A 26,328-nucleotide genomic window follows, 5' to 3' on the forward strand; every position below is an offset into this window, starting at 1 on the left:
TATATAAATAAGTAAATTTCCTCTGTGAATATATGTAAATATAAATATTTATAAACATGCTACATGAATAAAATAGCTTAGCAAATAGCATTTACAAAATACTGACAGCTCATATCACACTTACTGATGAAAGACCGAAACCCAGTAAGACAAGAAAGGTAAATAAATGACATAGAGATCAGAAAGGAAAAAATAAAACTGTCCCTATTTGCAGATGACGTGATTGTTTATGCAGAAAAGCCCAAGGCATCTACCAAAGACCTCCCAGAACTATTGAATTCAGCAAGGTCACAGGCTACAAGGTCAACATACAAAAATCCACTGTATTCCAATGTGCTGCTACTTTAAAAAAATTTTTTTAAGCTTATTTTGAGGAGAGAGAGAGAGAAAATGCACGCATGAGCGTGAGCAGGGGAAGAGCAGAGAGAGAGGAGAGAAAGAATCCCAAGCGGGCTCCTCGTGCTGTCAGCAAAAAGCCCAATGTGGGGCTCAAACACACGACCCGTGAGATCGTTACCTGAGTAGAAATCAAGAGTCGGACGCTCAGTTGACTGAGCCACCCAGGCACCCGGAAACTGCAACTTACAAGATCATTTACAATCACTAAAAAAAAGAATAAAATACTTAGGTTTAAATCTCACCAGATGGGACTCGTGTGCTGAAAACTACTGTGTGCTGACGAATGAAATCAAAGCAGATCTAAATAAATGGAGAGACATAGGAGGCTCAGGAATTGCAATATTCAACATAGTAAAGATGCCAGTTCTCCACAAACTGAAATGCAGGTTTAACACAGTTACTATCAAGATCCCAGGAAGACTTCTGGTAGATGTGGCAAGATTATCATAAAATGTGTATAGAAACACAAAGGAACTAGAATCGGCAAAGTAGTTTTGGAAAGAAAAAAACAAACAAACGGGGGAGATCACTCTACATATTTCAAGACTTATTATATAGCTACAGTAATCAGGACTGTATGCCATTGGTGGAGGGACAGAAACATAGATCAGCGGAACTGAACAGAGAATTGAAAAATAGACCCGTACAAAGGCTAGCCTACTGATTTCTGACAAAAGTGCAAAACCAATTCCATGATAACATGTTACACCCACTCGGATGCCTAAAATAAAAAAAAAAATTTTTTAAAGTCACTGTAACAAGCATTCCGAAAAATTGTGAAGAGGTCGGAGCGCTCACGAACTGCTGGTGGGAAGGTAAAATGGTGCGGCTTGAAACACGGGTCCTCAAAACGTGAAGCGTAGAGTTGGTGACTCAGCAATTAGTTTACGACTCTGCCCAGGTCTACACCCAAGAGGACGGAGAACATACGTCCGCACAAAAACTTGCACACGAATGTTCACAGCAACACTATTCATAATGGCCAAAGAGCAGAAACAACTCATGTGCCCATCAACTGACGAACGGATAAATAAATAAAATGTGATCTGTTACACGGTACGTGGGATCAACACAACGGAATATGACCAAGCAGTAGAAAGAAAGGAAGAGCTGATCCATGCTACAACGTGATGAGCCTCGAAAACGTTATGCAAAGTGAAAGAAGCCAGACAGAAAAGACCACATATCATATGATTTCATTTACATGCAATGTCCAGAAGAGGCAAATTGTAGAGGCAGAACATAGATTAGTGGTTGCTCAAAGCCAGGAAGGTGGGGCTATAGAGATGGGAGTGACGGCTAATAGGCATAGAGATTTTCTAGGGGGTGACGAAAATGTTCTAAAATTGATTGTGGTGATGGTTGTACAACTCTGTGAAAATACCAAAAACCATTGAGTTATACACTTTTAATAGGTAGATTATAGGATTTGTGGTTACATCTCAATAAAGCTTTTAAAAAGCTTTTTTTTTTTAATTTTTAAAAACAATTCAATAGAAGGATAGTCTTTTCAACAAATGGTGCTAAAGCAAATGGACATCCTTATGCTAAAACACCACAAAACAAAACACCAAGCACTTCAATCTAACCTCACGTCTTCTGCAGGAATTAACGGGGACTATAAAGTACAAAACTATAAAACATGTAGAAGAAAATGTAGGAGAAAATCTTCAGCCCCAGGGATCAATCGGTGAAAAGTTCTGAGACATAACACCCAAAGCAGGATCTAAAATAAAAAAAAAAGTGATAACTTGATCAACATTAAAAAGCTATTGCTTAGCAAAAGGTGCATTAGCAGCATGAAAAGGCAAGCTGCAGACTGAGAGAAATTATTTGCAGATCACACACACGACGAAGGATTCATCCACAGAATATGTAAAGCACTCTCTAACTCAAAACAGTAAAAAAGCAAACACTAACTAGGAAATGAGCAAAAGGCGTGAAGAGACAGTGCACCAAAGAGGAAATACAGAGAATAAATACAGGAGAGGATGCCCGATACCTTCACGTTCACTAGTCATCAGGGAAACATACATGAAAATCTGATGAGATGGCACCGTATACCTATTGGAACAGCTACAATAAAAAAACACTGAGGCAACATTTAAATGCTGGCAAAGAGTCTGAGACACTGGATCTCTCACGGTACAGCTACTCGGGAAGACTGTGTGGCAATTTCTTACAAACCTATACTTACTGCGTGACCCAGCAATTGCACTTCTGGACATTTACCCCAGAGAAATGAAAACTTGTGTCCAAAACCCTCGACATGACTGCTGGTAGCAGCTTTATATGGAAACTGGAAAGAACCAAAATGTCCACCAATAAGTGAATGGGTAAACCGGCTGTGGTACATCCACACCACAGAACACCACTCAGCAATAAACAGGATCGAACTATTGGCACACACAGCCACTTGGATGGATCTCAAGGCCATTATGATGAGTGAAGAAAGACCATCTCAAAAGGTCACATAGTGCAAGATTCCATTTATATGACATTCTCAAAACGACAAAATTATAGAGATGGCGAGCAGATTAGTGGTTGCTAAGGGTTAGGGATGGAAGGTGGGGGATGGGTGTGACTATAAAAGAGTATCCAGGGATATCTTTGTGGGGACATAGTTCTGTGTTGCCACTTCCACAGTGGTTCCATAATCTACACATGTGACAAAATAACATAGAACTATACACACACACACGTTGTACCGATGTCAGATTCTGGTTTCCAGATTGTACCATAACTATGTAAGAGGTAGCTACTGGGGGAAACTGGGTGAAGGGTACATGGGACATTTCTCAGCAGTTTCCTGGGGATATATAATTATTTCAAAGTTAAACATTGAAAAGAAAACCCAAGGCGCCTGGGTGGCTCAGTCGGTTGAGCATCCGATTTCGGCTCAGGTCATGATCTCACGTTCGTGGGTTCAAGCCCCGCGTCTGGCTCTGTGCTGACAGCTCAGAACCTGGAGCCTGCTTTGGATTCTGTCTCTGTCTCTGTCTCTCTCTCTCTCTCAAAAATAAATACACATTAAAAAAAGAAAAGAAAACCCAAACCACTTTCATTTCAGTGAGCCCCTGGGTAGATGCTGAGCCTTCTGCACAGAGCAGATCTGAGCCCAGGAAGGGAGGGTGGCGCCTTCGAGGGCCTGAACACAGGCTGGAACGGCTGCATGCATACAGCTCACAGCCTGCTTTCATTCTTCACAAGAACCCCATTAGTGGGAACTATTAGTATCCCCTCTTTATAGATGAGGACACAGTGGCTCAGAAAGGTTAAGTGACTTGCCCACAGTCCCACAGTAAGTGAGCATCTGAGCCTGGACTCGGAGAGAAGAGAGAACTGTATCTGTATACCCACTATGTGCTTTACATATACTGATTTCATTAACCTTCACACAATCCCAATCGAGTGCATAGCAGTCCCATCTGACAGATGAAGAAGCTGAAATCTTGTGCCTTACGCAAAGCACAGAATTCTCCGGTTCTGTTTGTTTTCCAAATAGTTTTTACATTTTAATGTTCAAACTAAATCAAACCATGATGATTGTTAATGTGATTTATAAATAAATAAGATTGAAATTAAAACTGCCAGAAATTGTTTTTGACATGATAGGTAATTTCACGAAATATTTAATATTGCAAACAAACCACTTTTCGTGATATGACCTGTTTTACAATAACTTTCTTACATATCCGTTACCCAAATGATGTAATTACGCAATTTTTGGTTCGTCTAACTGAAAGCATTCTTCGAGCCCAGGTCTGTTGGCCTCTGAAGCCCATGTTCCTCATCACCATCCTCTGCTGCCTTGCGATGGGACAGATTCCGGGGATCGGGCCAGTTCTTTGCTGCAAGAGCACCTCAGAGGGAGAGGCCAACACGACCTAAGGTGTCAGAGGCAGATGGCTCCTTGAGGGAACTTGGAACATCCCCCGCCCATTTTTCAGATGGGGAAGGTCTCGGCCCAGTGAAGGAAGGGACTTACCATAAACTGGCCACAGAAGTAGACCCTGGGTTGCTGGTTTTCTTCCCGCAATTCCGGGGACTGTGAGCTTTGCCTTTGCAGACTGAGCTCGGCCCCCGGACGGGGCTGCTCTGGCCTGGGCTTGGGGTGCGTGTGTGAGACAGAGGTGGGGTAGGTGTGGACTTTACCTCAAGGGAACAAACGTGCAAATAGCCGGCACAGGCTTCCTCCACTCAGCCCAGCTAGAGGTCATGGGCGGCCGCGTCCCGAGCGGCATGAACCCGTAGGGACTCCAGGGCAGGTGGCAAATAGACTGCTCCATCCCAGTCAGTCCTTCTAGTTCCCCCTCTAGGGCGGAGGTGGCTAGACTCTGTTTGTAGTCCTGACAACCCTCCCCACACCCCCCACCATACACAGACACACCTGGCCTGGATTCTAGCCCCTCGCATCGCACAAAGCGCCATCTGCCCCTTCAGAAGGTCCTCAGGCAGGAGGAAAGTTGGTTCTCCTCGTTTCCCGGAAGAAACCAACAGGAGAGAGGAGGGGCCTCATACAAGGTCACACACGGGTTTGGGACAGGCCAGCTGCCCGCCTATATGGGTGCTACTCAGGTTGCTCCTCAAACGGCAAGCAGGGCTCTGCTGAGCCCACTGACCCTGGGGCCCAATCCCACCCTTTTGTAGCCCTGCCCTTGTCTTTGAGTCACTGGTGGCCTTGTCTTAAAAACTGCCTGTCGAGCCGATGCGGGGGCAGCTTCCTCCCGCACAGCTGCTTCCTTAGCCTGACCTCACCTCTTGATGCTCAGTGGCAGCCCAGGGCCCCCCTCCATCTGCCTACGTGAGGCACCCCCTCTGCGGCTGGCCCCCTGCTGAGGGTTTACACGTATTCCTTATCTCACTGAGTCCCCCTGAGACCCATTAGGTGGGATTACTATTCCCATTTTATAGATGAGATGACGGAGGCTCGGAGAGGTAAGGCAATTTATCAAAAGCTCTACTGAAGACTGGGATTCAGCTCAGGACCAGACATCCCCACACATTTAAGCTCCTGTCCTTCCTTAGGAAAGCTCCACCCTCAAGACCAGGAGAACCTGTGCTGTCCACGAATTCCCTCTGACCGGCCAGAGGTGAGGCTGCCCGCCATGAGGGACTGGGGTTCCAGTCTCTGCTCAGCCACAACATACCTTTCCACTTTCCCTGAACATTAACTTTCTCATCTGTGAAAGGAAAACAACACTCTGAACTCCTCCAGGCCTGCTGTGAGGACTGATGGAGATAAGGCATAGAATGCCCTTGGTGTGTGCCCCTGTGTGGCCAGCAGCTACTTTTTTTTTTTATTATTTTTTTCGTGTTTATTTATTTTTGAGAGAGAGAGAGACAGAACGTGAGCGGGGGAGGGGCAGAGAGAGAGGGAGACACAGAATCCGAAGCAGCCTCCAGGCTCCGAGCTGTCGGCACAGAGCCCGACTCCGGGTTCGAATTCACGAACAGTGAGATCATGACCTGACCCAAAGTCAGAGGCGTAACCAGCTGAGCCACCCAGGCGCCCCAGTAGCTACTACTTTTTATCTGCAACTGGCATTGCCCTCTCCCCCAACCCTAGCTACCCTCACTCTCATCCGTGCTGAGCAGGCCCGGACCAGCCCTGAAGCTCTTCCTCCCCCCCCCTCCCCCCCCTCCACCGTTTCCTCCAACCCATGGAACGGGCACCCTGGCGGCAGGGGGCCCAGGGCACCCCCTTTCCTCCTGTCGGGCCCTGCCAGGGAGAGGATAGGCAGAGTCAGATGTTTCACAGATGGTGCCGATTATAAGCCAAAGAACAGCTCAGAGAGCACTTGTCTGAGGCCCAGGGTCTGTTGCCTGAGGGCACGAGAGCACTGAGGGAGAGGAGAGGAGCAGAGGGGTGACTTGCGGAGACTTTCTAGAGTAGGATATCAGTGAAGGGGACCTAGGGAGGGGACAGGAGGAACTAGAGGACCAAGGCAGAGACATGGGGGTGGGGAGCGCAGAGGAGTTTAGTGAGGGTGTGGGGAGAAGAGAAAAATGAAGCCGGAGAATCGGGGAGCGAGTAGGGGGCTCCCGGGGCGGACGACCCACGGGGGCTACTACTGACTGACCTGCCCCCATTACCCCACCCAGCCCCAGGATCCTGGCTTCACAGAGAAAGAACTTTAGAACCTCCAGGGGCTCCCAGGCTCTCCTGAGCTGCTCTGGGAGATAATGAGCTCCCTGTCACAGGGGAGATGCAAGCAGAGACCCAAGAAGGGACTCAAGCATGAGTCAGCCGTTTAGACCAGATGGTCTCTTCCCAGCTGGAGAGCCGGGGAGGCCACATCTGCCCCAAGCGAGGCCAAGAGGCCAAGAGGCCAAGAGCTGGAGGGACTGGGCCATAGGCAGGCCAATGCTGAGTGTCGTCCCACCAGCATCCAGTGGAGAGCGACTGCCCTACCATGCCCTCTTCCCTTTCCACCCTTCAAACCCCATCTGCAGGCTGACCCCAAGTGCTCCCAGCCAGGCCGGCTGGGCAGTGGTGTGAGGACAGGCTGTTTCTGACACTCCCTGGAACCGGCTGGCTTTGTCCTCTAGCTAAATGTTCCTGGAAGGACAGAGATCTGGGGCCTGAGGCTAAAGGCTCCCTGTCCGCACCGATCAGGGTAGAGTCCCGGCCTGGACAACTTTAGCATGAGCGTTGCCACCCCCCTGGGACCCTGAATAATGATGTCACTAACAGCAGCTTGCATTGAAGGAACACATCCCCGTGCTTGTGGGCTAAACTTGCTGCAGGCATGACCTCCCTTAGTCACCGAAGCTCTGGGAAAGGTGCCAATACGCACAGTTTAGAGATGAGAAAACTGAGGCGAAGAGACGCTGCGTGATTTTTTCCAAGATTTACATCTAGTAGTAAGCAATGGAGCCAGGGCCTGGGCCTTTCACCTCTATGCAGCACTGCGCCTCCCTCTGCCTCAGTCTTCCCATCTGTAGAATGGGAAGAGACCTGGACATAATGACCTCACAGCCTTCATGTCCCACATTGAGCAGCCTGGGACTGCCAGACAGAAAGCAAGGGGCCTGATCCTTCCTCGCATGTTAAAAAAAAAAAAAAGTGGGGGACAGCCCACTATATCGTGAGGCGACTGAGGCCTCAGTGGAGAGGGCTGTGCCCAAGGTCCCCAGGGAGCCCAGTCAGGGCCCAGGGCAGGGGGATCCAGGCACCTTTCCAGTGGGCTATCCAGCTGCTCAGCAGAGTCAAAGCCGCTCTGGGCCAAGGGACCCAGTGTGAGTAATGGAACCAGGCAATGGGCCTTCCGAAATGAGAATTCCATCTGCCTGACTTTGCTCTCCGGGACTTCGGTTTCCATGGCAACTCGGGGGTGGGAAGGTGGAGGGCTTGGCCCAAGGCTAAACCCCTGGAACCCGAAGAAAGGGGAAGGTGAGGCTCTTCAGGGGCACAGGGTCTCCTCCAAGTGGAGGGCACCAGAGAAGTCGAGCCAGGCTGAGACTCAAGTCCCGGGCTCCGTCGGCTGCCAGCTCTGCCTGCTGGCCATCGTGGGAGGAACAGGAGCAGTACTGTGGTCCCCTCTGGGCCTGTTTTCCCAGCTGTCAGACCCCCAATCTCAGACCCGGATGCCATCTGCGAGGTGCCCTTGCTCTGAGTTAGGGGCACATCTCTGCCCCTCGCCGTCCCATTTTAGCCTCGAGGTGGCTCCGTGGTGGGAAAGCTCTTCACTGATTACGAGGCCAAACAGGGCTCAGGCCAGGTCCAATGCCAGGCCCTGGTGCCTGAAGAAGACCCACACTCCAGTACTGGAAAAGAAGGCTGTACAACGTGTGCTGAGCACCTACTGTATGCCTGGCCCCAGGTTAGGCCTCCAGGGAAAAACAGCGAGGGGAGGCAGGGAGGAGAATGACCACACAGCCCTGTGTCCTCTGTGTCTCCAACTTACGGCGGGCAGATGTGAACCCAGGACCCCGGGCAGGGAACGGATCCAGGGAGATGGGGCCCAGCCCCTCATGCACCAATTCCGTCCGGCTTCATCAAAGCCAGCCCAGCTGGGCCAGTCCCCACTCCAGGCCATGTCCAGGCCCCTGCGCCCCAGACCGTGGCAGGTGGCATGGGGGGGCGGCTTTGGCATCAGCTTGGCCTGGGTTCCAGGCTCCCTTCTACCTCCCCCAGGCAAGCGGTCCAGGGCCTCCGGTGAAGTGCAGCTTTGGACGGGGCCTTTCCTAAATTTGCATCTCCCATTAGGCACAGAGTGGGAAGCCTTCCTCAGGGACACAGAGGGACTCTCTGTAATCCCTGTTCCTCGTCACCTGCCCAGCTCTGTCTTCTGTCCTAAAGGCATGCATGGGCCTGCCCACGCCCGGCCTCATCCACCTCCACCAACAAGCCCTGTGCCACCTGAAAGTCCCACTAGGATCTCAGGGTAAGGGGCGGGGAGCAGAAAAATGAAGGGCTTTCGCCAGTTGGTGGCCAGGCTAGGACTCCACTCTGTGGCGAGTAGAGGACAGCAATCCAGAGCACAGGTTTTATAGCCAGCTGGGCCCACGCAGAACCGTCTGCCACTTGCCAGCTGTGTGACCTTGGACAAGTCACCCCACCTGCCTGTGCTTCAGTCTCCTCATCTGTGAAATGGGCATAACCCTCACCTCCCAGGCTTGTGGAGAAGATGAGATGGTAAACAGGACAAGCACGGCCGAGTGTCCGGCCCAGGGAGGCACCCTGTCAGGGAGGGGCAATCACCGGTGTATCGTGTATATGGCTCTGGGATGGGAGGTGGGTGATGGCGAGACAGAAGCCGTTCTGACCCTCCCAGCCCCAGTGACCCTGGGAAAGCCCAAACCCGGGAACACCCAGAAAGGGTCAAGAACGAGAAATAACACAGGCCTTTTATTTGCTCCAGAACTTGGCTGCTGTGTGGTCTGAGGGTGCCACGCCTTCCCAGAGCCCCTGAGGGACACCTCACGCAGCAGGTGCTGGATTTCTGTGCGAGGTCACACGGCAGCACCCACCCCTCCAGGCCTCATCAGTCCGGAAGACCCAGCTGCCACCACTGGTGCCCGAAACTGGAAAGTGGGGTCCACCCTCTCTGCAAGGTGGCTTTTCACAAGGCATTGGTTAAAATATTGCACTTGTAAATTAGGAACACTGATGAGGCAAAAATTTCCTATTACAGGACAACGTGCCAAGCATCCGACTACTGTTTAAATAAATAAAACTCAAGGTGAGGGTCTGAGCTGCAGCCCCAGTGGCCCCTAAGGAGAGCGCTGGAGCCCACAACCAGGCCCCCTGCCCCATCAGCCAGTTCTTTAAGGAACTTGGTCAATGCTGAGTCTTTGCAGCACAGAGCAGCAGCTCCGGATCTGGCTCAGCCAGGGCCCCTGACCTGCCAGGGCCCTTGGGCCCCCTCGTACCGGGGCAGTGAGGACCCAACGGGGCCGGTCCTCCTTCTCCTCCAGTGGCCTGGGCCTCTCTCGGTCCAGGCCCCTCGTCTGAATGTCCGTCTGTCCGTCCGGAGACACAGCCTCCGGGGGCTTGCTTGCCCCCTCCGTCGCAGGGGGAGAGAGGCAGGTGGGAAGGGGGCCCAGCCCGCCTGATGTGAACACCGAGCTCTACTCTGGCAGCCCCTAAAGTGGGGGACTCATCTTCTTCTGGTTAATGAGGTCCAGGTAGAGGTCGGAGCGGAGGAAGCGCGGATACGAGTCCTTTTCCATGAGCCCGAAGATCCGCTTCTGCGCCAGATCGAAGCAGCCCCGGGTCACGCTCTGGAGGTTGTCCTTGGTGTGCTCCCGTGTGTAGGAGTCCAGGTTTACCTGCGGAGGCAGAGGGCAGTGCGCTCAGCTCTACCTGCAGGGGGGCGATCCTGGGGGTGGAGGGCCAGGAACGTGACCTACCCAGCCTCTCACCTCCGAGCCCCTCTGCTCCATGTCTTAAGGCTCAGAGTGGAGGCCCTCAGGTCAGCGATTCAAGTCGTGGCTGGGTCGCTCATTGTAGGGCTGGTAGTGTATAAGGCCTGTGGACACCCCCTCTAAGGTCCCACTGCCTGGTTCGAACCCCGGCAGTGGCACACCTAGGTGTGTGACCCTGAGCGAGTCATCTAAGTGCTCTGAGTCCCGTTGACTCGTCTGCAGGCTAGGAAGAACAGTCTGTCCCTCAAAGAGCATTGAAGACTAAGCAAGGTCATCCATGCTGAATAGATACGGATTAAATTGATAGATCGTCCACTGTGACTCTGCACGCAGCGTCTAGCACTCAGTCAGCACTCCATAGGTGTGGGTTACTCTGACTAGGTTCTCTGAGACTGTCTCCTCATTTTTAAAATGAAGAGAATATTAAACCCATTTTACAGGTTGTCATCAGGTTAAATAAAAGAGCACACACATAAAGAGCTTAGCAGGTGCCTGCCACACCGGTGCCTGGGCAGTGACCATTTCTGTTCTTCCCAGGGCCCCTGTCTGCTTCCTCTGCTCCCTGGACACATGGTCCCCGAGGGTCACTCTGGCCTCTTCTCCTTCCTGAGCTCCTTGAGGCTGCCAGGTACCTACGATCACTGAGAGGCCACTGGGGATGGGGATGGGGATGGGGGGCCTGAGGGCCCGGCCTGAGGCCTTACCTCCTTGCACGCCTGGATCGCAATGTACTCAGCAAAGATCTTCTTGGCCTTGGCTGTCATCTTGGACTGTGACTTGACCTTCTTGAAGTCCTCACATGCCAGCCAGAATTCCAGGTTCTCCTCACTAAACTCGGTGCGAAGGAAGGCCTGGAACACTGCTAACCCATCTGTGAGGAGAAGCCCAGGCCGTTTGTGAGAGGCAGAACCAGCTACTTCCGCCCTCTGGCCGCCTAGCTTCCCCTCCAGGGGCCTTTAGGGTGCAGAGCTTAGTAAGATAACTGCTTCCAATAGCCAGGGGCCCAGGGCCATGGACCCACCCCTGCCACTCGGCCTCTCTGGGAGCCTTGGCCAGGTATCTCCCCTGTCTAGTGCCTCAGCTCCCTCATCTGTAGAGTGGGGGTCACGAGTCTATTTCCTGGAGCCCTGCGAGGATCAGAGGGGATCCTGCCCACGAGACGCGGGGCACATTTGGCCCAGAGTAAGCCCTGGGTACGTGGAAATGTTTATCGTAACTCTGGGACTCCGGGTCTGAGCACACAGGTCCCAGTGGCCTCTGGCAGGCAATGCCAGCTCCCGTGGCCAGGGCAGCGCTGGCAGAAGCCGGCGCCGAGGCCAGCCCAAGGGCCTCTCCCGACAGCAGAGGCCCCTGGGGGGACCCAGCAGAAAGGGAAAGGCGTCCTCTCTGGGACCAGCCTCAGTCTCTGGGTCTGGGAGAGGAGCAAAGGGAAGAGGGAGGGAGGTAACACGGGGAGGGGAGCAGGCCGGCCGGCCCCCACTTACATTTGTGAAGCAGCAGCTTCTCCAAGGACTCACCCCACTTGAGGGCTTCCTCCGAGGTGGGCCTGAGGGGGGAGGGAAGGGGCACAGTGAGGCACCGGGAGGTTTCGGGGAGGTGGGGTGGCTGGGGCTGGGGGCACTCTGTCGGCTGCCCTCGGGCCGGGCAGTGGCCAGCCCAGCTGAGGAGCCCAGAAGGGGGCCCACCCTACTTCCCTGGGCCGGCACCACTCCCAGCTCCCACCTCTGTCCCTGCCTGGCTGTCCTTCCCAGAGCAGCTGCTCCGGGTGAGGGCTGCTACTTGCCAGGTGCCAGGCTCTCTGAGCGAGCCTCCATCCACCCCAGAGCTGGGTCCAGCTCTGTGCATTTAAGGGGGGCCACCAGCCCTGCTTTCCCAGGGACCAGCGAGTGCCTGAGGGGTCACGGGGGGCGGGGGCGGGGGAGACCTACTTGAATGACTTCACCATTTTGTCCGCCTTGCCCCCAGGTTGGGCCCCAGGGGACTCGTTCCTCCTCCGGAAGATGCCCAGCTTGTTCTTCATGTCCTTGGCTCTGGGGGCAGAAGCAGAGAAGGGGGTCGGTCAGCCAGGCACACTCAGCCCCGGCAAATGCAGGGCGGGAAGGGCGTGCGCTGGGGTGAGAGGCACCTACTCCTTCATCGTGTGCCGCCTCTGGAGGTTCCCGTTGCGCGTGAGGTACATGCCTCGGAGCATCTCCGCGGGGCCCCCCACCTTGGGGCCCGGGGTGGTCCGCGGGGAGCGCCCCCCAGGCTCCTGCCCCCAGGCCTGCGTCCCCCCCCGGGCGCCGGGCAGCGACGGTTCCGCGGACTGCCGCCAGCCGAGCGCTCGCTCGTTCGCCGCGATCTCGGCCGGAGGACTGGGCTCCCGGGCGCAGGCCGGGCTGGGACTCAGACGGGAGGAGCCAGGAAATGGGAGGGCCCAGGACGGGGAGCGGAAAAAAAAATATCCCTCCCGGCCAACCCTGAGAGGGAGCCCGTGAAAGGGGCATGTGTCTGCAAGGGGCGGCCTCTGGGGCCCGCCCGGCGGAGAGCCAGACCCAGTTATTTGTGACCGGCCTCCCCGTTGCCATGGCAGCGCCAGGGGAAGGAGGAGAAAACAAGTCAGCAAATTGCTGGGAGGGAGGGACGGGAGGCTCTGCCCACCGGGGTGGCTGGACTGGCTATTTTTAGCCAGGAATCATTTTTAGTCTGGCCACTCCCCCAGGAGGCAGCTGGGCAAAGCTGCTGGCAAGAAAGGGGTTAAATGTCCCATGCTCCAGTGTGCCCCCCTTGTCCCTAGACCCCCCCCCCCGCCCCCCATCGGGCACCTCCAGGAGAAGAGCTCCTGGCAGCTGGCCTCAGCCTTAGTCGTGGGCTTTGGATACAAGCGGCCACCAATATGCACGATGCCCCAAAAGTCTTAGTACAAACTTAAGCTCAAATAACTTCAGACGTACAAATCCTATAAACTTTCAAAAATGTCATTTGGGATTTTAATTAATGTAACTTGTTTAACACACATTCAGTTTTGTGAATTTTGAATGATAAACTTTAACATTTTTCATTTTTTGGTCTCTGTCCTTCTAAATATAAAAAAATCCTGACTTGAAACCAAAAGTTAAAATGAAGAATGCATTGGCAAAATCACAATGCTACCTAAGCGTAAAAGGAATTTAAATCATTCAACTTTTGTGGCTCAGTCGGTTAAGCGTCCAACTTGGGCTCAGGTCATGATCTCAGAGTCTGCGGTTCAAGCCCGGCATCGGGCTCTGTGCTGACAGCTCAGAGCCTGAAGCGTGCTTCACATGCTGTGTATGTGTGTGTGTCTCCCTCTCTGACCCTTCCTCTCTTTCTCTCTCAAAAATAAGTAAACAGGGGCCCCTGGGTGGCACAGTCGGTTAAGCGTCCGACTTCAGCCAGGTCACCATCTCGCGGTCCGTGAGTTCGAGCCCCGCGTCAGGCTCTGGGCTGATGGCTCAGAGCCTGGAGCCTGTTTCCAATTCTGTGTCTCCCTCTCTCTCTGCCCCTCCCCCGTTCATGCTCTGTCTCTCTCTGTCCCAAAAATAAATAAACGTTAAAAAAAAAAAAAAACAAATAATGAAAACCACCTAAAAGTCCACCTGCAGAGACCAATGCTAGAAAAATGTCAAGTGCTTGAAAAAAAAATAAGTAAACAGTAAAAAAAAAAATAAGTCAACTTTCAGACGGGTGTTTGTAAGTTTGTAGTATTTACATTTCTGCAGTTATTCCAGCTTAAAGTAGTATTAAGGCCCACGGGACACTCTGTGTAAGTCGTTAAGGGAGGTGGTACCCTGTGGAGGTTAAGTGTGAGATTCTGGAGCCACACAGCCTCAGGTTCAAATCCCGGCTCCAGAGGTTACCAACCGTGTGCTCTTTGTCAAGTTACCTGACCTCTCAGAATGTCGAATTTTCTCATCCATCAAAAAGGGATGATTGTAGTACCTACCAGCTGCTTAGGGTTGTAACTGCACGTAGAGTTTTAAGCACATTGCCTAGGGCAAAAATGATCAGACAAGAGCTGAGGCCCACAGTGTCCTGAGGGTCTGGGGCAGCTGCCCAGGGCTGGGGACCCTGCTCTGGCAGGTCTCAGCCGTGAGCTAAGGCCAAGGAGTCCAGGGATTGGCAGCCGTCTGGGTGAGGACTGGGGCCCTCGGCAAACCCGGGAGACTGGGTGCCAGCACGTGACTTCCTGGGGCATAGTGCTCTGTCTGACAGGATGGCAGGGCTCAGAGAGGCGCCACGTGTCGCCACGTGGGTCCAGAAGGCAGAACAGGGACCCATAAGAGGAATCTAAAAGAACACTTTCCTCCAATCGGAGCCATGAAGACATGGAAGGGGTGGGCTCTGGGGCATGGGCTCTCATCTCTAGGGGCTCGAAGACTACCTCGCAGGGCTGCCATGAACCTCCTTCGGAGCTTCAATAGAGGAGGTTCTGAAGAAAAAATACCTATGTATTTCTATTTCTATTGTTAGCCCCAGCACGCCAGGTTTCAGATCCCCACTCTACCACTTACTTGCTGCGTGACCTAGGACAAATAACTTAGCTTCTTTCTGCTTCAATTTACTCATTTGTAAGATAGGGTAAGAAAAAAAGGAAACGTAAAATAAAAACAATGGTAAAGAGGGGAGCCTGGGTGGCTCAGTCAGACTTGGGCTCAGGTCATTATCTTGCGGTTCACGAGTTCGAGCCCCGTGTCCAGGCTCTGTGCTAACAGGGTCAGAGCCTGGAGCCTGCTTCACATGCTGTGTTTCCCTCTCTCTCTACCCCTCCTCTGCTTGCACTCTGTCTCTCTCTCTCTCTCTCTCTCTCTCTCTCTCTCAAAAATAAAATAAAACATTAAGAATTTTTTTTTAAATAGTAAAGATTAAATTAGATAATATATGGAATACACACAGAACAGTGCCTGGCACAATAAATATTACTTATTTTTGTTGCTATCTCAGATTCTAAGAGTCCTCGATTATGTGAGCTTCAGGCATTCAAAGGCAGAGAGCGCCCACCCCAAAGCAAGGCTAGTGTTGGTGGACCAAGATGGCTCCAGCACCCCCAGATGGCCACCCCTACTGCCCCCTACTGCATCCCCCCCCCCCCCGGGAGCAACACCCACAGTGGCTTTGGTGATACCTGGACCCAATGGTGGGTGCAAAGGGCTATTTTTTTGTGCATTTTGCCTTCCCGAGAAGGCGTGACTGTTCCTGGCTGCAGAGTGAGAGAAGCCTACAGTTGCACAGGAACCTGGAGAGGGCAAAGGAGCTGAAAAGAAAGAGTTTCTCGGGTCGTGGATACAAGCCAAAGTGGAGGCCAGGGAAAAGGCTGCCAGAGGCATCTGGGAACACTCCTGTCTCCTCCTCCAGGCCCCACTGGTAAATAATGGTGGGTACTACCAGACCCAGAGGGGAGGGGGGCTCCTTCTGGGGGCCTCCATGTGACCCACTGCCTTCTCTCCATCCCTCCCCGTAGTCTCCAGGGCTTTGGACCCAGGTGTACAAGGAGGCCCAAGGAGAAGGCACATACACCCTGTTCATTTATTTGGCACCTCTAACAAACCTCCAAAACGGAAGTGTAAGGCGAGTGTGACCAGAAAGGCTGGGGAGTGTGGGCTTTGCTACCTAGACCAGCAGCGCCACCTCCTGGTAATTCCCAAGATTGCTAGCATTCAAGGGCTTAGGAGGAAAAGGGGGGAATCCCAGTAAACTGTCGGTTCAGTGCTTTCTCAGAGGCAGCAAAGAACTTGTCAAGGGCACTCAGCCACCACTTGACTCAGAGGCTGGGCCGGGGCCAGGACAACCTGGCTGGTTGCCTCTGCTTGGCTCCCTGGGGCTTCCAGGTACTGAATCAGCACACTGCATCACTCGCATGAATACTGAGGGCAGTGCCGGATGCTCAGGACCCTCGTGACCCTACCCTGGGGCCACTGCTAAGTCCTAAGATCCTCTTGTTCACTGGTGTCTGTCTAGGGAAGGACTGGACACAGCCCCTTCTCCCCACCTGGACCCGTGGAGGAGAGGCAAGTTTGAGGATAGAGGAGGAAAAGGGGGTTGGAGAGCCTCCCTGATTGCAAGGTTGAGGATCATGATCTTTGCAACGTACAGGTTTTTGCTCTTTCTCTTCCGAGAGGCTTCATCGTCATCCCCAACTGCGTCAGCCCCACTCATCTGTGGAAGAAAGATAGACACGTTACAGTCTGGGCATCCGAAGGCTGCTGCCTGAGCAGACAGGCTCAGGGATCCAATAGCTCCTTCCAGCCATGCCACCCCTCTCCTGCAAAGCCCCCACCCCTCAGGTGAGGGACAGGGAGACCCATTACTGGGAACGGCCTGTCCATGAAGTGCGGTTGGCTTGGCAGATCCCCCAGCCAAAGGCGTCTCCCCCTGGTGCAACTAGGAACCCAGGCTGCAGGGGAGAAGCCAAAGACACAGCCCGAATGGCAGAGCCAGAGACGTGGCACTTAATCACGGCAGGCAGTAGGGCAGACTGGAGAGCAGGGCTACAGCAGGCGTTCTGCAGTGTGACTCAGCCACTCGCTGTCCCTCTGTGAGCCTCTGCTTCTTAATTTCAAAATCGAGATCATAATGACTAACTCAGGATGCTGAGGTCTGACAGAGACCTGAGATTGGTTGGCAGTGTGTAAAGTGAATTGTTGCACAAGCCTGAGAGAACCTCTTTTGCCTTAAAGTTTTCCATGACTCCCCGGTGCCCCCAGGGTAACATTCAAACTCCGTAACATGATACACAGGGTCTGGGTAGAAAGTTGCATTTTAACATCAGTTACAATTCCTTCAGTTATCTCTCCAGCCTGACCCCTGCTCCGGCAACCTCCTTGACCATGCCCTCCAGGCAAATGGAATGTCTTCACCTGATCTGCCCTGTCACCTCAGGTGTTGCACGTGCTATACCTTCCATGGGAGACGTTTTTGTGACCCTCCCATCTCCCTTTACTCCCAAGACCCAGCCTCAGGAAAGACTTAGACCTTGGGTAGGCCCCTTACATGCCTCCTCACCCTAGACCAAGGGTGTGCCCCCTGCACACCTTTTGGGGTCCCCACCATATTTGAAATGGCTCTTTCTAAATCTGTCCCCTCTGCTTGACTGTGAGTTCTCAAAAGCAAGCCCTCTGTCCATCTGGATCACCTTCACGGGGCCTGGCACACATTTGAAGCGCAATAAATATTTGTCAGGTGAATGAATGAATCAAGAGAAGGAAAGCAGACTGAGAACAATGAGTCTTGAGGCCCTCACTGCCTAAATCACGGCTTGCAACTTTATCCCCCACTGCTCCACTGGGGCCCACACTTCGCACCCCCCACCCTTTCCCTCCCCTTTGCCCGTGCTGTGTCCCCATCCTGGAATGCCCTCTCTCCTCTCCCTCCCGCCCCGCCAATTCTCATCTCCTCCTCCCGGTCTATCATTCCTCTTCTCCCGACCCCTCCAGATTTCCACCATCTCTACCAGGGCTGTCCTCTGTTCCCTTTGCCCTGCTGGTGCTTGTCCATCTTCCTCCAGGGGAAACCCAGGGCCCCAACAGTGCCACCCTAAGGCAGGAGCCCAGGAAATGTTCTGGGATGGGAGAGGCGCTAGAACTCAGAGCGGGCTGGGCATGGACACTATGTCCCAAGACAAGACAGCACGCTACCAGGTGTGGACTTCAGCTCTGACTCCTCAGGAGCCCCACCCTGGGCCTCAGTTCCCTCATTTGTAAAATAAAGACGGGCTAATCCTTAAAGTGCTCTTAATTCAAGTAAGAAAAGTGGCCTTATTCCAGATATGGCCAGCAGGGGGGGGCTACTAGCCTCGGCAGAGTACCCACCCATGGATGGATGGATGGATGGATGGATGGATGGATGGGATTATAGCTTCATTTATGGAACTCATACTGTATGGAACTCATACAAACCCCGGAATGCGCATTATCCAGATACCATCTCGTTAATACTCAAAGTAAGTCCACAAACGGAGGCTCAGAGAAGTTCAGTCACTTGCCCAAAGACACTCAGAGTGTAAATGACGACAGCTGGAATCTGGGCCTGTATGCACTTAAGACCCGTGTTTCTCCACCAGAGGATGCTGCTACTCAAATGTAAGGACAGGGCACATTTTGAATACTCTCAGTAAAAGGCTCAGGGGAAATGCCACATCCTTCCTGAGGTGGCTGCCCAGCCAGGGTTGTAAACACGTGTGTGTACGTGCACACGCAGGCACACACCCACCTCTGGTGTGTGATCCCAGAGCTTGGGTTTACAGGAAGTAAGTATTGATCCTATTTCCACTGACTGTGGAGGAGTTTCTTAGCCTCTCAGCTTTGACTTCTTTAGCCATAGCCTAGGTGTGGTGACAGCCACAGCCCTGGCTGCTGGAAGATTCGCCAGGATAAAGTCTAGGCCCCTGTGGCCCAATCTTGGTGGCCTCTGTAACCAGGGCTGCCAGCGTTCACTGCCCAGTGAGTCTTACTTCTGTCGCCCCGTTGCACACACAGGCTGTAGTCACGCCCGTGCGGCTAACAGTGCCCGAAGCCCCCACCCGTGGGAAAGGGCCACGGGCGCTGGGCTTCCTGCCATTCTAACCTCAGCTTCCGTACTTTATCGAGCCCACACAATGGGCCTGGGGACCACTCCCGCCCTGCTGCACCCCCAGCCTCTGCACTGCTGGGAAATGGGCTCTTCCTTCCACTGCTGGGAGGGGGTCATCTTCGGCAGGGACCAGCCTACACTGATCGGCCTGGTAGCTCAGGCCCTGGGAGTCGGCCCCCAGAGCAGCTAGGGAAACCCAGGCGCTGAGGGGGACCTGCAGGCCAGACAGAGAAGAAACTGAGCCAGAAAGTCAGGGTTCGGATTTCTAGCCCCACAGTGGGCCCCAAGGCTCCCCCTTCAGGAGCTGCAGTAAGGCCTGCCCAGTACCCAGCACACAAGAGGCCTCTCCCTCCCATCTCCCCACTGCCTTGCCCCTCCACAGGGCCCTCCCTGCTGAAGAAGTGGAGGAGAGTCCAGAACCATCAGCCCTCCCTTCACTCCAGGCAGGAATCTCTGGGGCCTGCCCAGCCCCCACTGGGCCTCTCCAGGGACTGGCAGCTCCCTGCCTCTTGGAATAGGAACTATAATTCTTAGTGTAATTATGACTATAATAACAGTTGTGGTTAAGAGTGTCAATTGTTCTAAACTGTCTGGATTTGAATCCTACCTCAGTGACTTATTAGCTAATTGACCTTAGCCAAGTTACAACCCCTCTGTGTGCCTCGGTTTCTTTATCTGTAAAATGGGGGATAATAGCTGGACCTACCTCCTAGGGGTATTGTGGGAATTAATTAAGTTAATACATAATGAAGTGCTGAGCACAGTGCCTGGTGCTCGGTGACGATCAGCTATTGTGGTTATTGCTATTATTTATTGAGCACTCACTATGCACCAGGCACTGAGCTGAAGTGCTTTAACACACTTTATCTCACTCTTCTTTACAACAATTCTAAGAGCTATTTGTTGTCCTTTGCCCCAGTTGACAGCTGAGGAACCTGAGGCCCAGGACTGCTCAGCAGCTTGCCCGGGGTCCACAAGCTGGCAAGTAGCAGAATTTCAGGTCTGGCTCCAGACCCCACCCATGATTGAGGGCTCTCATGAGCAGGACGTCGTCTGGTTTCTCTTACTGGTCCTGACCCAACTTCTGGGGCCACCTGGCCAGGCCTGGCTGCTCTCTCTGTGACCTGGCCCTGCCTGGCAGACCCCATAGAACCTTGTGGAAACACTGGATCTAAATGCTACACGTATTTGTTTAGACATAGAAAATAACTTCTTTAAGCTTTTTTAAAATAGGAGACTAGAAGGTGTAATCACATCTTGGATCTGGAAGGCATGTTAGGGGCCCTCTTGTCTGACCTCTGGCCTAGGCGAGAAGCTTGGCGTGACAAGGTTAGCACCCTCCGCTGACAGCCTCTGCCCAAGCCAGTCCCTGTAGGAGGAGCGGGGGAAGGAAGCATGGCCAGGGAGGGCCTGCAGCCTCTGTCTCCCAGCTGTCAAAGAATGACCTATGACCCTGGGCCAAGCCAGGCCAGGCTGAGGCAGAATTCACTGGAAGCATTCTGGGCGCCGACACAGATACACCCAGGGCTTCCCTGCCTCCCAGGAAAAGGGCAGGCGTGGGCCTGTGGGTCTGCCTGCAGGGTCACCAGGGAGCAGCCAGCAAGGCAGAAGTGGGCAGCAGAGGGCACTGTGAGGCAACTCAACTCAGCACAGGGAGCCAGGCTGGGGGCGGAGGAGGGGGAGGCCCAAGGGATGACATTGGTGGGGAGGTCTCCTCTCGGAACCTTAGGCAGCCCATTTGTAAAATGGCCCTGGCGAATGGACCATCTCTCAGATCTATGTGGTTCGGATATTCCTACTCACAGCAGAAATCAGTGCACAAGGGTGACAGGTAGGGGGAGGAGTAACACAGGGACTGTCTCTCCTGTGACAGGCCACATGTGCTCCAGGCAGCCTCAGCTTAGCCACACGGCAGCACAATGACCAGCTGAGGGCCACACCAGCTCTGTCTGGGCCTCCTGGGTTTCACTTCATGACAGGATCACCGCCATGGACACAGCTTTCTACATAGAGCAACTCCTTAAATCTCTGGGACAACTCCATGAACGCTTAGCACTCCCATTTTCCAAGAGAAAATGAAAGCTCAAAGAAAGATATCACTTGGCCGAGGTCTCAGGACCAGGAAGAGGAGACAGAGCTGAGATTTGAACCTGGGGCTGTTTGACTCCACAGCCTGAAGACTTCCCTCCTTCTTCAGCTCCTGCCTGGAGCAGCCTGGAAACAGTGGCCTGTAGGCATCAGCTGACCCTCCCAAAAAAGCCAGGCCCCAGCCAGGAGGACGGAAGTCATGGCGAAACCCACTGCCTTCTCCCCGCCGCCAGCCCCCACGCCCTGTCCCTCACCAGTCTAAGGTGTGCAGGGTCCGGGGTACAGCCAGGGAGGACTGGACAGGGTGAGGCCACTGTCCAGCTCCAGCACTATGTGCTCCGTGGCCTGGGACAGAACAGCTCTCTCTCAGCCTCAGCCTCCCCGCTGGAGGACAAGTCAGGGGGTCCCACCTTACAGCAATGTTATAAAGGCCAGAAAAGGGAGCTGGAGGCACTTTGTGAATGTTGCCATAACATCACCACTCTCGCTCCTGCTCTCTTGTCCTCATCATCAGCAATGATTCCCATTTATGAGACATCCAGCAAGCGCTAAGTAGCAGGCACTGCCCTAAACACTTTACCCAAGTCAGGCTATTTAATCTTGCCAACAACCCTACAAAGGAGGTATTATTACCATACCCATTTCGCTGATGAAGAAACTGAGGTTCAGAGAAGGGCAGGGATTTGCCCAAGGCCAACTGCCAGTGAGGGATAGAGTGAGACCAGGGGCTTGCCCGGCTTAGACCTCAAGGGCAGTGTTCTTCCTGAGGCCGACTGGCTGGAGTAAGCAGGATGTACACGAAGACGGACCCGAAGCTGGGTAAGTGGAAGCCACAAAACGGCAGCCACCATAGGGCAGTCTCTGAGGCCCCCGCCAGCTCAGTCACTCAAGCCCAAGAAAGGAAACAAGAGGCCAAAAGTGGGTGGGGAAGAAAGGATGCTAGTGAAAACCTTGGGCTCCCAAAGGAGGATGCTGAAACAGGACAGAGCTGGTCTGGGATGCTGGACACCCCACACAGAAGTCATCTACCCCCAAATAGGAGCTGAGTTCAGCTGGTTTGGGGAACTAGAAGTGTATGCATGAATGTGTATGAATTTGTCTGTATATAAATATTTGTATTTACATACAGAACAGAACTTGGAAGGGTCTTGGAGAGAGGGTGTGGAGTCAGGATCAGGGGGCCCGGCAGGCAGTGAGGCCTGGGACCTCGGCGCCCTCAAGATGGCAGTGGCCAGGCCTGGTCTGAGTGAGCCTGAGGCCTCACCTGGGTAGGGCACAGTTCTGAACCCTCTCTTATAGTAGCTGCATCAAGAAATGGCCTAAGATGGTGATACTCAAACTATGGGGAACATCACAGTCTCTGGGGGAGCTTGTTTCAAATGCAGGGCCTGGGCACCACCTGCTGGAAATTCTGATTCCAGAAGTCTAGGGTTGGAGACTTCAAAATCTATGTATTATTAACCTCTTCCTGGTGATTACAGGGCACATCAAAGTGAGCATCACATATGTTTGCTGATGAGGAAACAGATCCAGCCCCAGTCCCTTTGGGATTTAGTTCTAATTCCTGGGCCCAAAGTTTAAGGCCCTCTTCTGGGGGTTCCAGCCTGCCTTTCCAGTCCAACTGCCTTGCAGAAGGTGTCCTCCTAAGTGCCAAGTTGGCCTTATTGCTAGTGGCTGAGGGTAAGAAGGCCTCTGGGGCCATGTCCCAGCTCGGTGGGGAAATGTGCTGGAATCCATTAGTCATGTCTGCCATGGGTGTGGAGGCAGGAATGGCAGTCCGAGTGCCATGTATCTGCCACCCCTGCACTTTAGGAATCCTCTGCTCTAGCCAAACTGGCTTCTATAGACAGTTTGTCCAGGCCACGTCCACTTACAGAGAATGCCCGTCTCATCTTCTCTTTATTCTACGGCTGCTCAACCATCAAGGCCGAGCCGAGGGGCATCTTTCTCTGGAAGCTTTCCGTGATGCCCCTAGACCCTGAGGTCTTTCCTCCTTGAACTCCCACGCCGCTGGGGGTCAGCTGCCCTCCGTGGTCCCTAGCCACCCCCACCCACCCAGCTCACAACATTGTCATAACAACACCTTGCACTGTGCTGGCTGCTAGCACCTCACCAGCATCTACGAGCTCCTGTGCTAATGTCACCATCAGGCACCAGGTTCTTCCGTTCCATCCTCAACCATCCTGGGACATGAGTGCAATTAGTCTCTGCTCTTCACAGAACGACACTAAGGCTCAGAGGAGCCAAATGACTCACCCAAGGCCACAAAGTAAATAAGAGACAGAGCCCAGGCTCAAGCTGGCTGGTGGGCTTCAAGGCCATGGTGCAATCTTTTCACTGCTGGGCCATCTTCCTGACCCACACAGATAACTCATTCCTCACAAGTTGAGATCAGCCTCGCAGATAACTCGGGCCCTGCAGTGGCACAGAGCACAGGGCCTGGCACACAGCAGGAAATCAATAAACACTTATTCATCTATTTATAAATATTTGCAAGAGGTGAATAGCATGGTGCTTAAGAGCTCCAGCCCCGGAGCCAGACTCTAATTCTGGTTCAGACAGTTATAAACCGTGTGGCCTGGTGCCAAGGGAAATAACCTCTCGGTGCCTCGGTTTCCCCATCTGTGGGGAACACCAATGGTATCTACTTCCTAGGCTGTTGTGAGCATTAGTGAGGTCGCATAAAATCGCTTAGAACAATGCCAGTGCAGGGGGAATATGTGCTGTCGTTGTTGGCTGATGGATTTCCAGTAGGGCGAGGCCTGGACCTAGTCTAAATTATTCTACTACAGGAGACAGCTCTCCAGCTAACGTCTCAGACCTTTTTGATCCAAATGCACAATATCCTGGGCGAGGCCACACCTGCTCTACTTTCGGTGAGGACCCCCAATCCAGAGGAGCTGTAAAAACACAGCATCTGGAGTCACAGAGTCACGGGCTTAAGTCTAGGTGCTGCCTTCTTGATCTCTCCATGCCTCAGCTTTCTTTTCCACCAAATGGGTAGAAGGCTCCCTGGAAGGCTTCGAGGGGCGCAGGGGTGGGACAGCGAATGCTCATACCCTGCAGCTCTGGGATCCACCTCCCTCCTCCCTACCGCCTCATTTATTACCCACTCCCACCCACCCACGGCCTTCTCACCTTCCTGTGTCCTGTGAAAAAGAGGGAAAGGTGGTGCATGGAGCCACCGTTGCGGCCCAGTTCCTTCTTGAGGGTGCGGGGCGAGGGCATGGCCCAGGTGGACGCGGTGCCCTCCCCGTCCGAGCAGTGCAAGGTAGTGTCGGAGGCGAAGCAGGGCCCACGGGCTTCCTGCAGCAGGCTGCCCTCGCTGTGTGTCCGGCGACGCAGGGAGTTCTGCACCCTCAGGGAGAGGCCCCCCTCGGCAGCCTGGCCCGCCTCGATCATGCTGCTGCGCTTGGCCTCATGGTGCTCTCCGTAGTTGTCATCACTTGTGTCCTCCTCTTCTTCCTCCTCGTCCCCCTCGTCCCCCTCCTCAGCCTCTTCTGCATCCTCCTCAAAGCCCAGGCCGCCCCCTTCCGCCCCGGCCTTCTGGCTGTAGGCGCTATCCAGCCGGACCTCGGGGATCACGAAGGCTGGCCTGGAGGCCACAGGCAGATCTCCAGGGGCTGCTGGCGGGTCCCCAGAGCTTGTGGTCTCCTCAGCTGGCAGGGGGACCTGATCTTGACAGGGCTCAAGCTCCTGAGCAGGGGGGTCCCGGATGACAGGGAGGTCTTGGCTGACTTGAGGGTCTTGGCTTGGAGGGGGTTCTTGACTAGTAGGAAGGTCCTGGCAGGGAGGGAGGGCAGGGGGTTCCTGGCATGGTGGGGAATCCTTGCTTGGCCAGGGCTCCTGGCCTGGAGGAGGTTCCTTGCAGGAAGGTGAGTCTTTGCTGGACAGCGGTTCTTGGCCAGGAGAAGGTTCCTGGACAGAAGAGGACTCCTTATTGGGTGGAAAGTCTTGTCCTGAAGGAGGCTCCTGGCCAGAAGAGGGGTCCTTGTTGGGTGGGGGGTCCTCGGCACCCAGCTCCTTCCCTTCCTCCAAGGGCATCTCTCTCTTCTCATCCGCCTCTGGCTCAAACATCTGGGAAACAAGAAGCAAACAAGAAAAGCTCAGAATGAGAGGCTATGAGATGCCAGGCACCGTGCATGAGCCAGCATCACAGAGGCCAAAATAAATCAGGCAAAGGCCTGAACCCCACACCTGACACCCCACAGTCTAAAAGCTAAAGTGCCAAATGGAAACCTGAAAGCCCCTTTGGCTTAGCTGTACACGGGTTCCCACCCTTCTCTCCTTGCTTGAATCTTCTGTCTGCTCTATAAAAAATGTGGTTGGTCATTTAGCGGGAGAAGGAGGAGAGGTAACCATGATTTTCTGGCTCCTATGGTGTGCCAGGGTCACGCCAGATTAAACACTCCTCTTGAATTTTCTTCCCAGCAGCCCCCTAAAGGAAGCATCATGGTGTCCCTGTTAGTAAAGGAGGAGCCAGGCAGTCTCTGCCTTCGTCTCGACCAACTCAAGTCCCAAGTCAGAGCAATCACAAAGTGATAGAAGCTTAGACCTGGCCAAAGGGTATCTTCTACCTGAGCTAAAGTTCTAAAAAATCCTATTCAAACCAGACTCGCTCTGAATATTGAGGTATCTCTCTCTCTCTCTTCTTTTTTAATGTTTATTTATTCTTGCAGGAGAGAGAGACAGAGTGTGAATGGGGGAAGGGGCAGAGAGAGAGGGGGACACAGAATCTGAGGCAGGGTCCGGGCTCTGAGGTGGCAGCACAGAGCCCGACGCGGGGCTCGAACCTACAAGCCACGAGATCGTGACCTTAGTCAAAGTCGGACGCTTAACCGACTGAGCCACCCAGGCGCCCCTTTAAGTGTCTCTTTGAAACCAGTAAACTGGAATGAAATCAGAACTTCAAAATATTGCCCTATTTGGACTAAACAGATGTCCCAGGCACATGGGACCTCGCTGAGGGATCCTCCACCCAGTGATTTTCAAACTGTGTTTGGAGGAACCTCAGGAGTTCTGCACAGCAAAGAAAGCATTTCCTGTCTGACATACAACCCTCAGAACCTTGAAGTTTTTGCTGGATGCCTACAGACTTCATTTGCAAAGGGAAAAATAGGGCCCTTGATGAAGTCCGAAAGGCAGCTTGCTCACAGGAACACTGGGGCTCGGAGAAGGCCAGGCGCGCTAAGGCCACACAGGGGAAGCAGGTCTCGAGGCCGGGCTGGGCCCCTCATCACACTCGAGGATTTGGAATGTTGGAATGAGAACTATCTGGAATCCAGGTTTCACCCATCAAGAGGCCACAGCTGTCTCATGAAGGAGAAAGTGGCCACGCGTTCCTGGCCACACGTGCACGTGTGTGTGCCCACACGCGCATGCGCGCGTGGACACTGGCTGAGA

At 53.4% G+C, this 26,328-nt stretch overlaps 1 protein-coding gene across 10 annotated transcripts in view; it reads right to left on the reverse strand.

The window, feature by feature from the left end:
* Positions 1-9,234: 9,234 nt before the first annotated feature.
* The window catches only part of RGS3 (regulator of G protein signaling 3), a 140,283-nt gene continuing 123,189 nt past the window's right edge, over positions 9,235-26,328 (reverse strand). For 9 of the 10 annotated variants that reach the window (XM_047830320.1, XM_047830318.1, XM_047830319.1 and 6 more), the window contains 6 exons: positions 24,064-25,002; positions 16,361-16,425; positions 12,201-12,302; positions 11,757-11,818; positions 10,977-11,143; positions 9,235-10,176 (listed from right to left, as the gene is read on the reverse strand). In XM_047830320.1, the coding sequence (XP_047686276.1) occupies positions 9,991-10,176; positions 10,977-11,143; positions 11,757-11,818; positions 12,201-12,302; positions 16,361-16,425; positions 24,064-25,002 (1,521 nt within the window). In that variant the 3' untranslated portion in view covers positions 9,235-9,990. Of the gene's footprint in view, positions 10,177-10,976; positions 11,144-11,756; positions 11,819-12,200; positions 12,303-12,401; positions 12,905-16,360; positions 16,426-24,063; positions 25,003-26,328 lie in introns of those variants that run through there. The other variant, XM_047830329.1, reaches the window with a different exon arrangement.

Source organism: Prionailurus viverrinus, chromosome D4 (assembly GCF_022837055.1).
Source record: "Prionailurus viverrinus isolate Anna chromosome D4, UM_Priviv_1.0, whole genome shotgun sequence".
Lineage (NCBI taxonomy): Eukaryota > Metazoa > Chordata > Mammalia > Carnivora > Felidae > Prionailurus > Prionailurus viverrinus.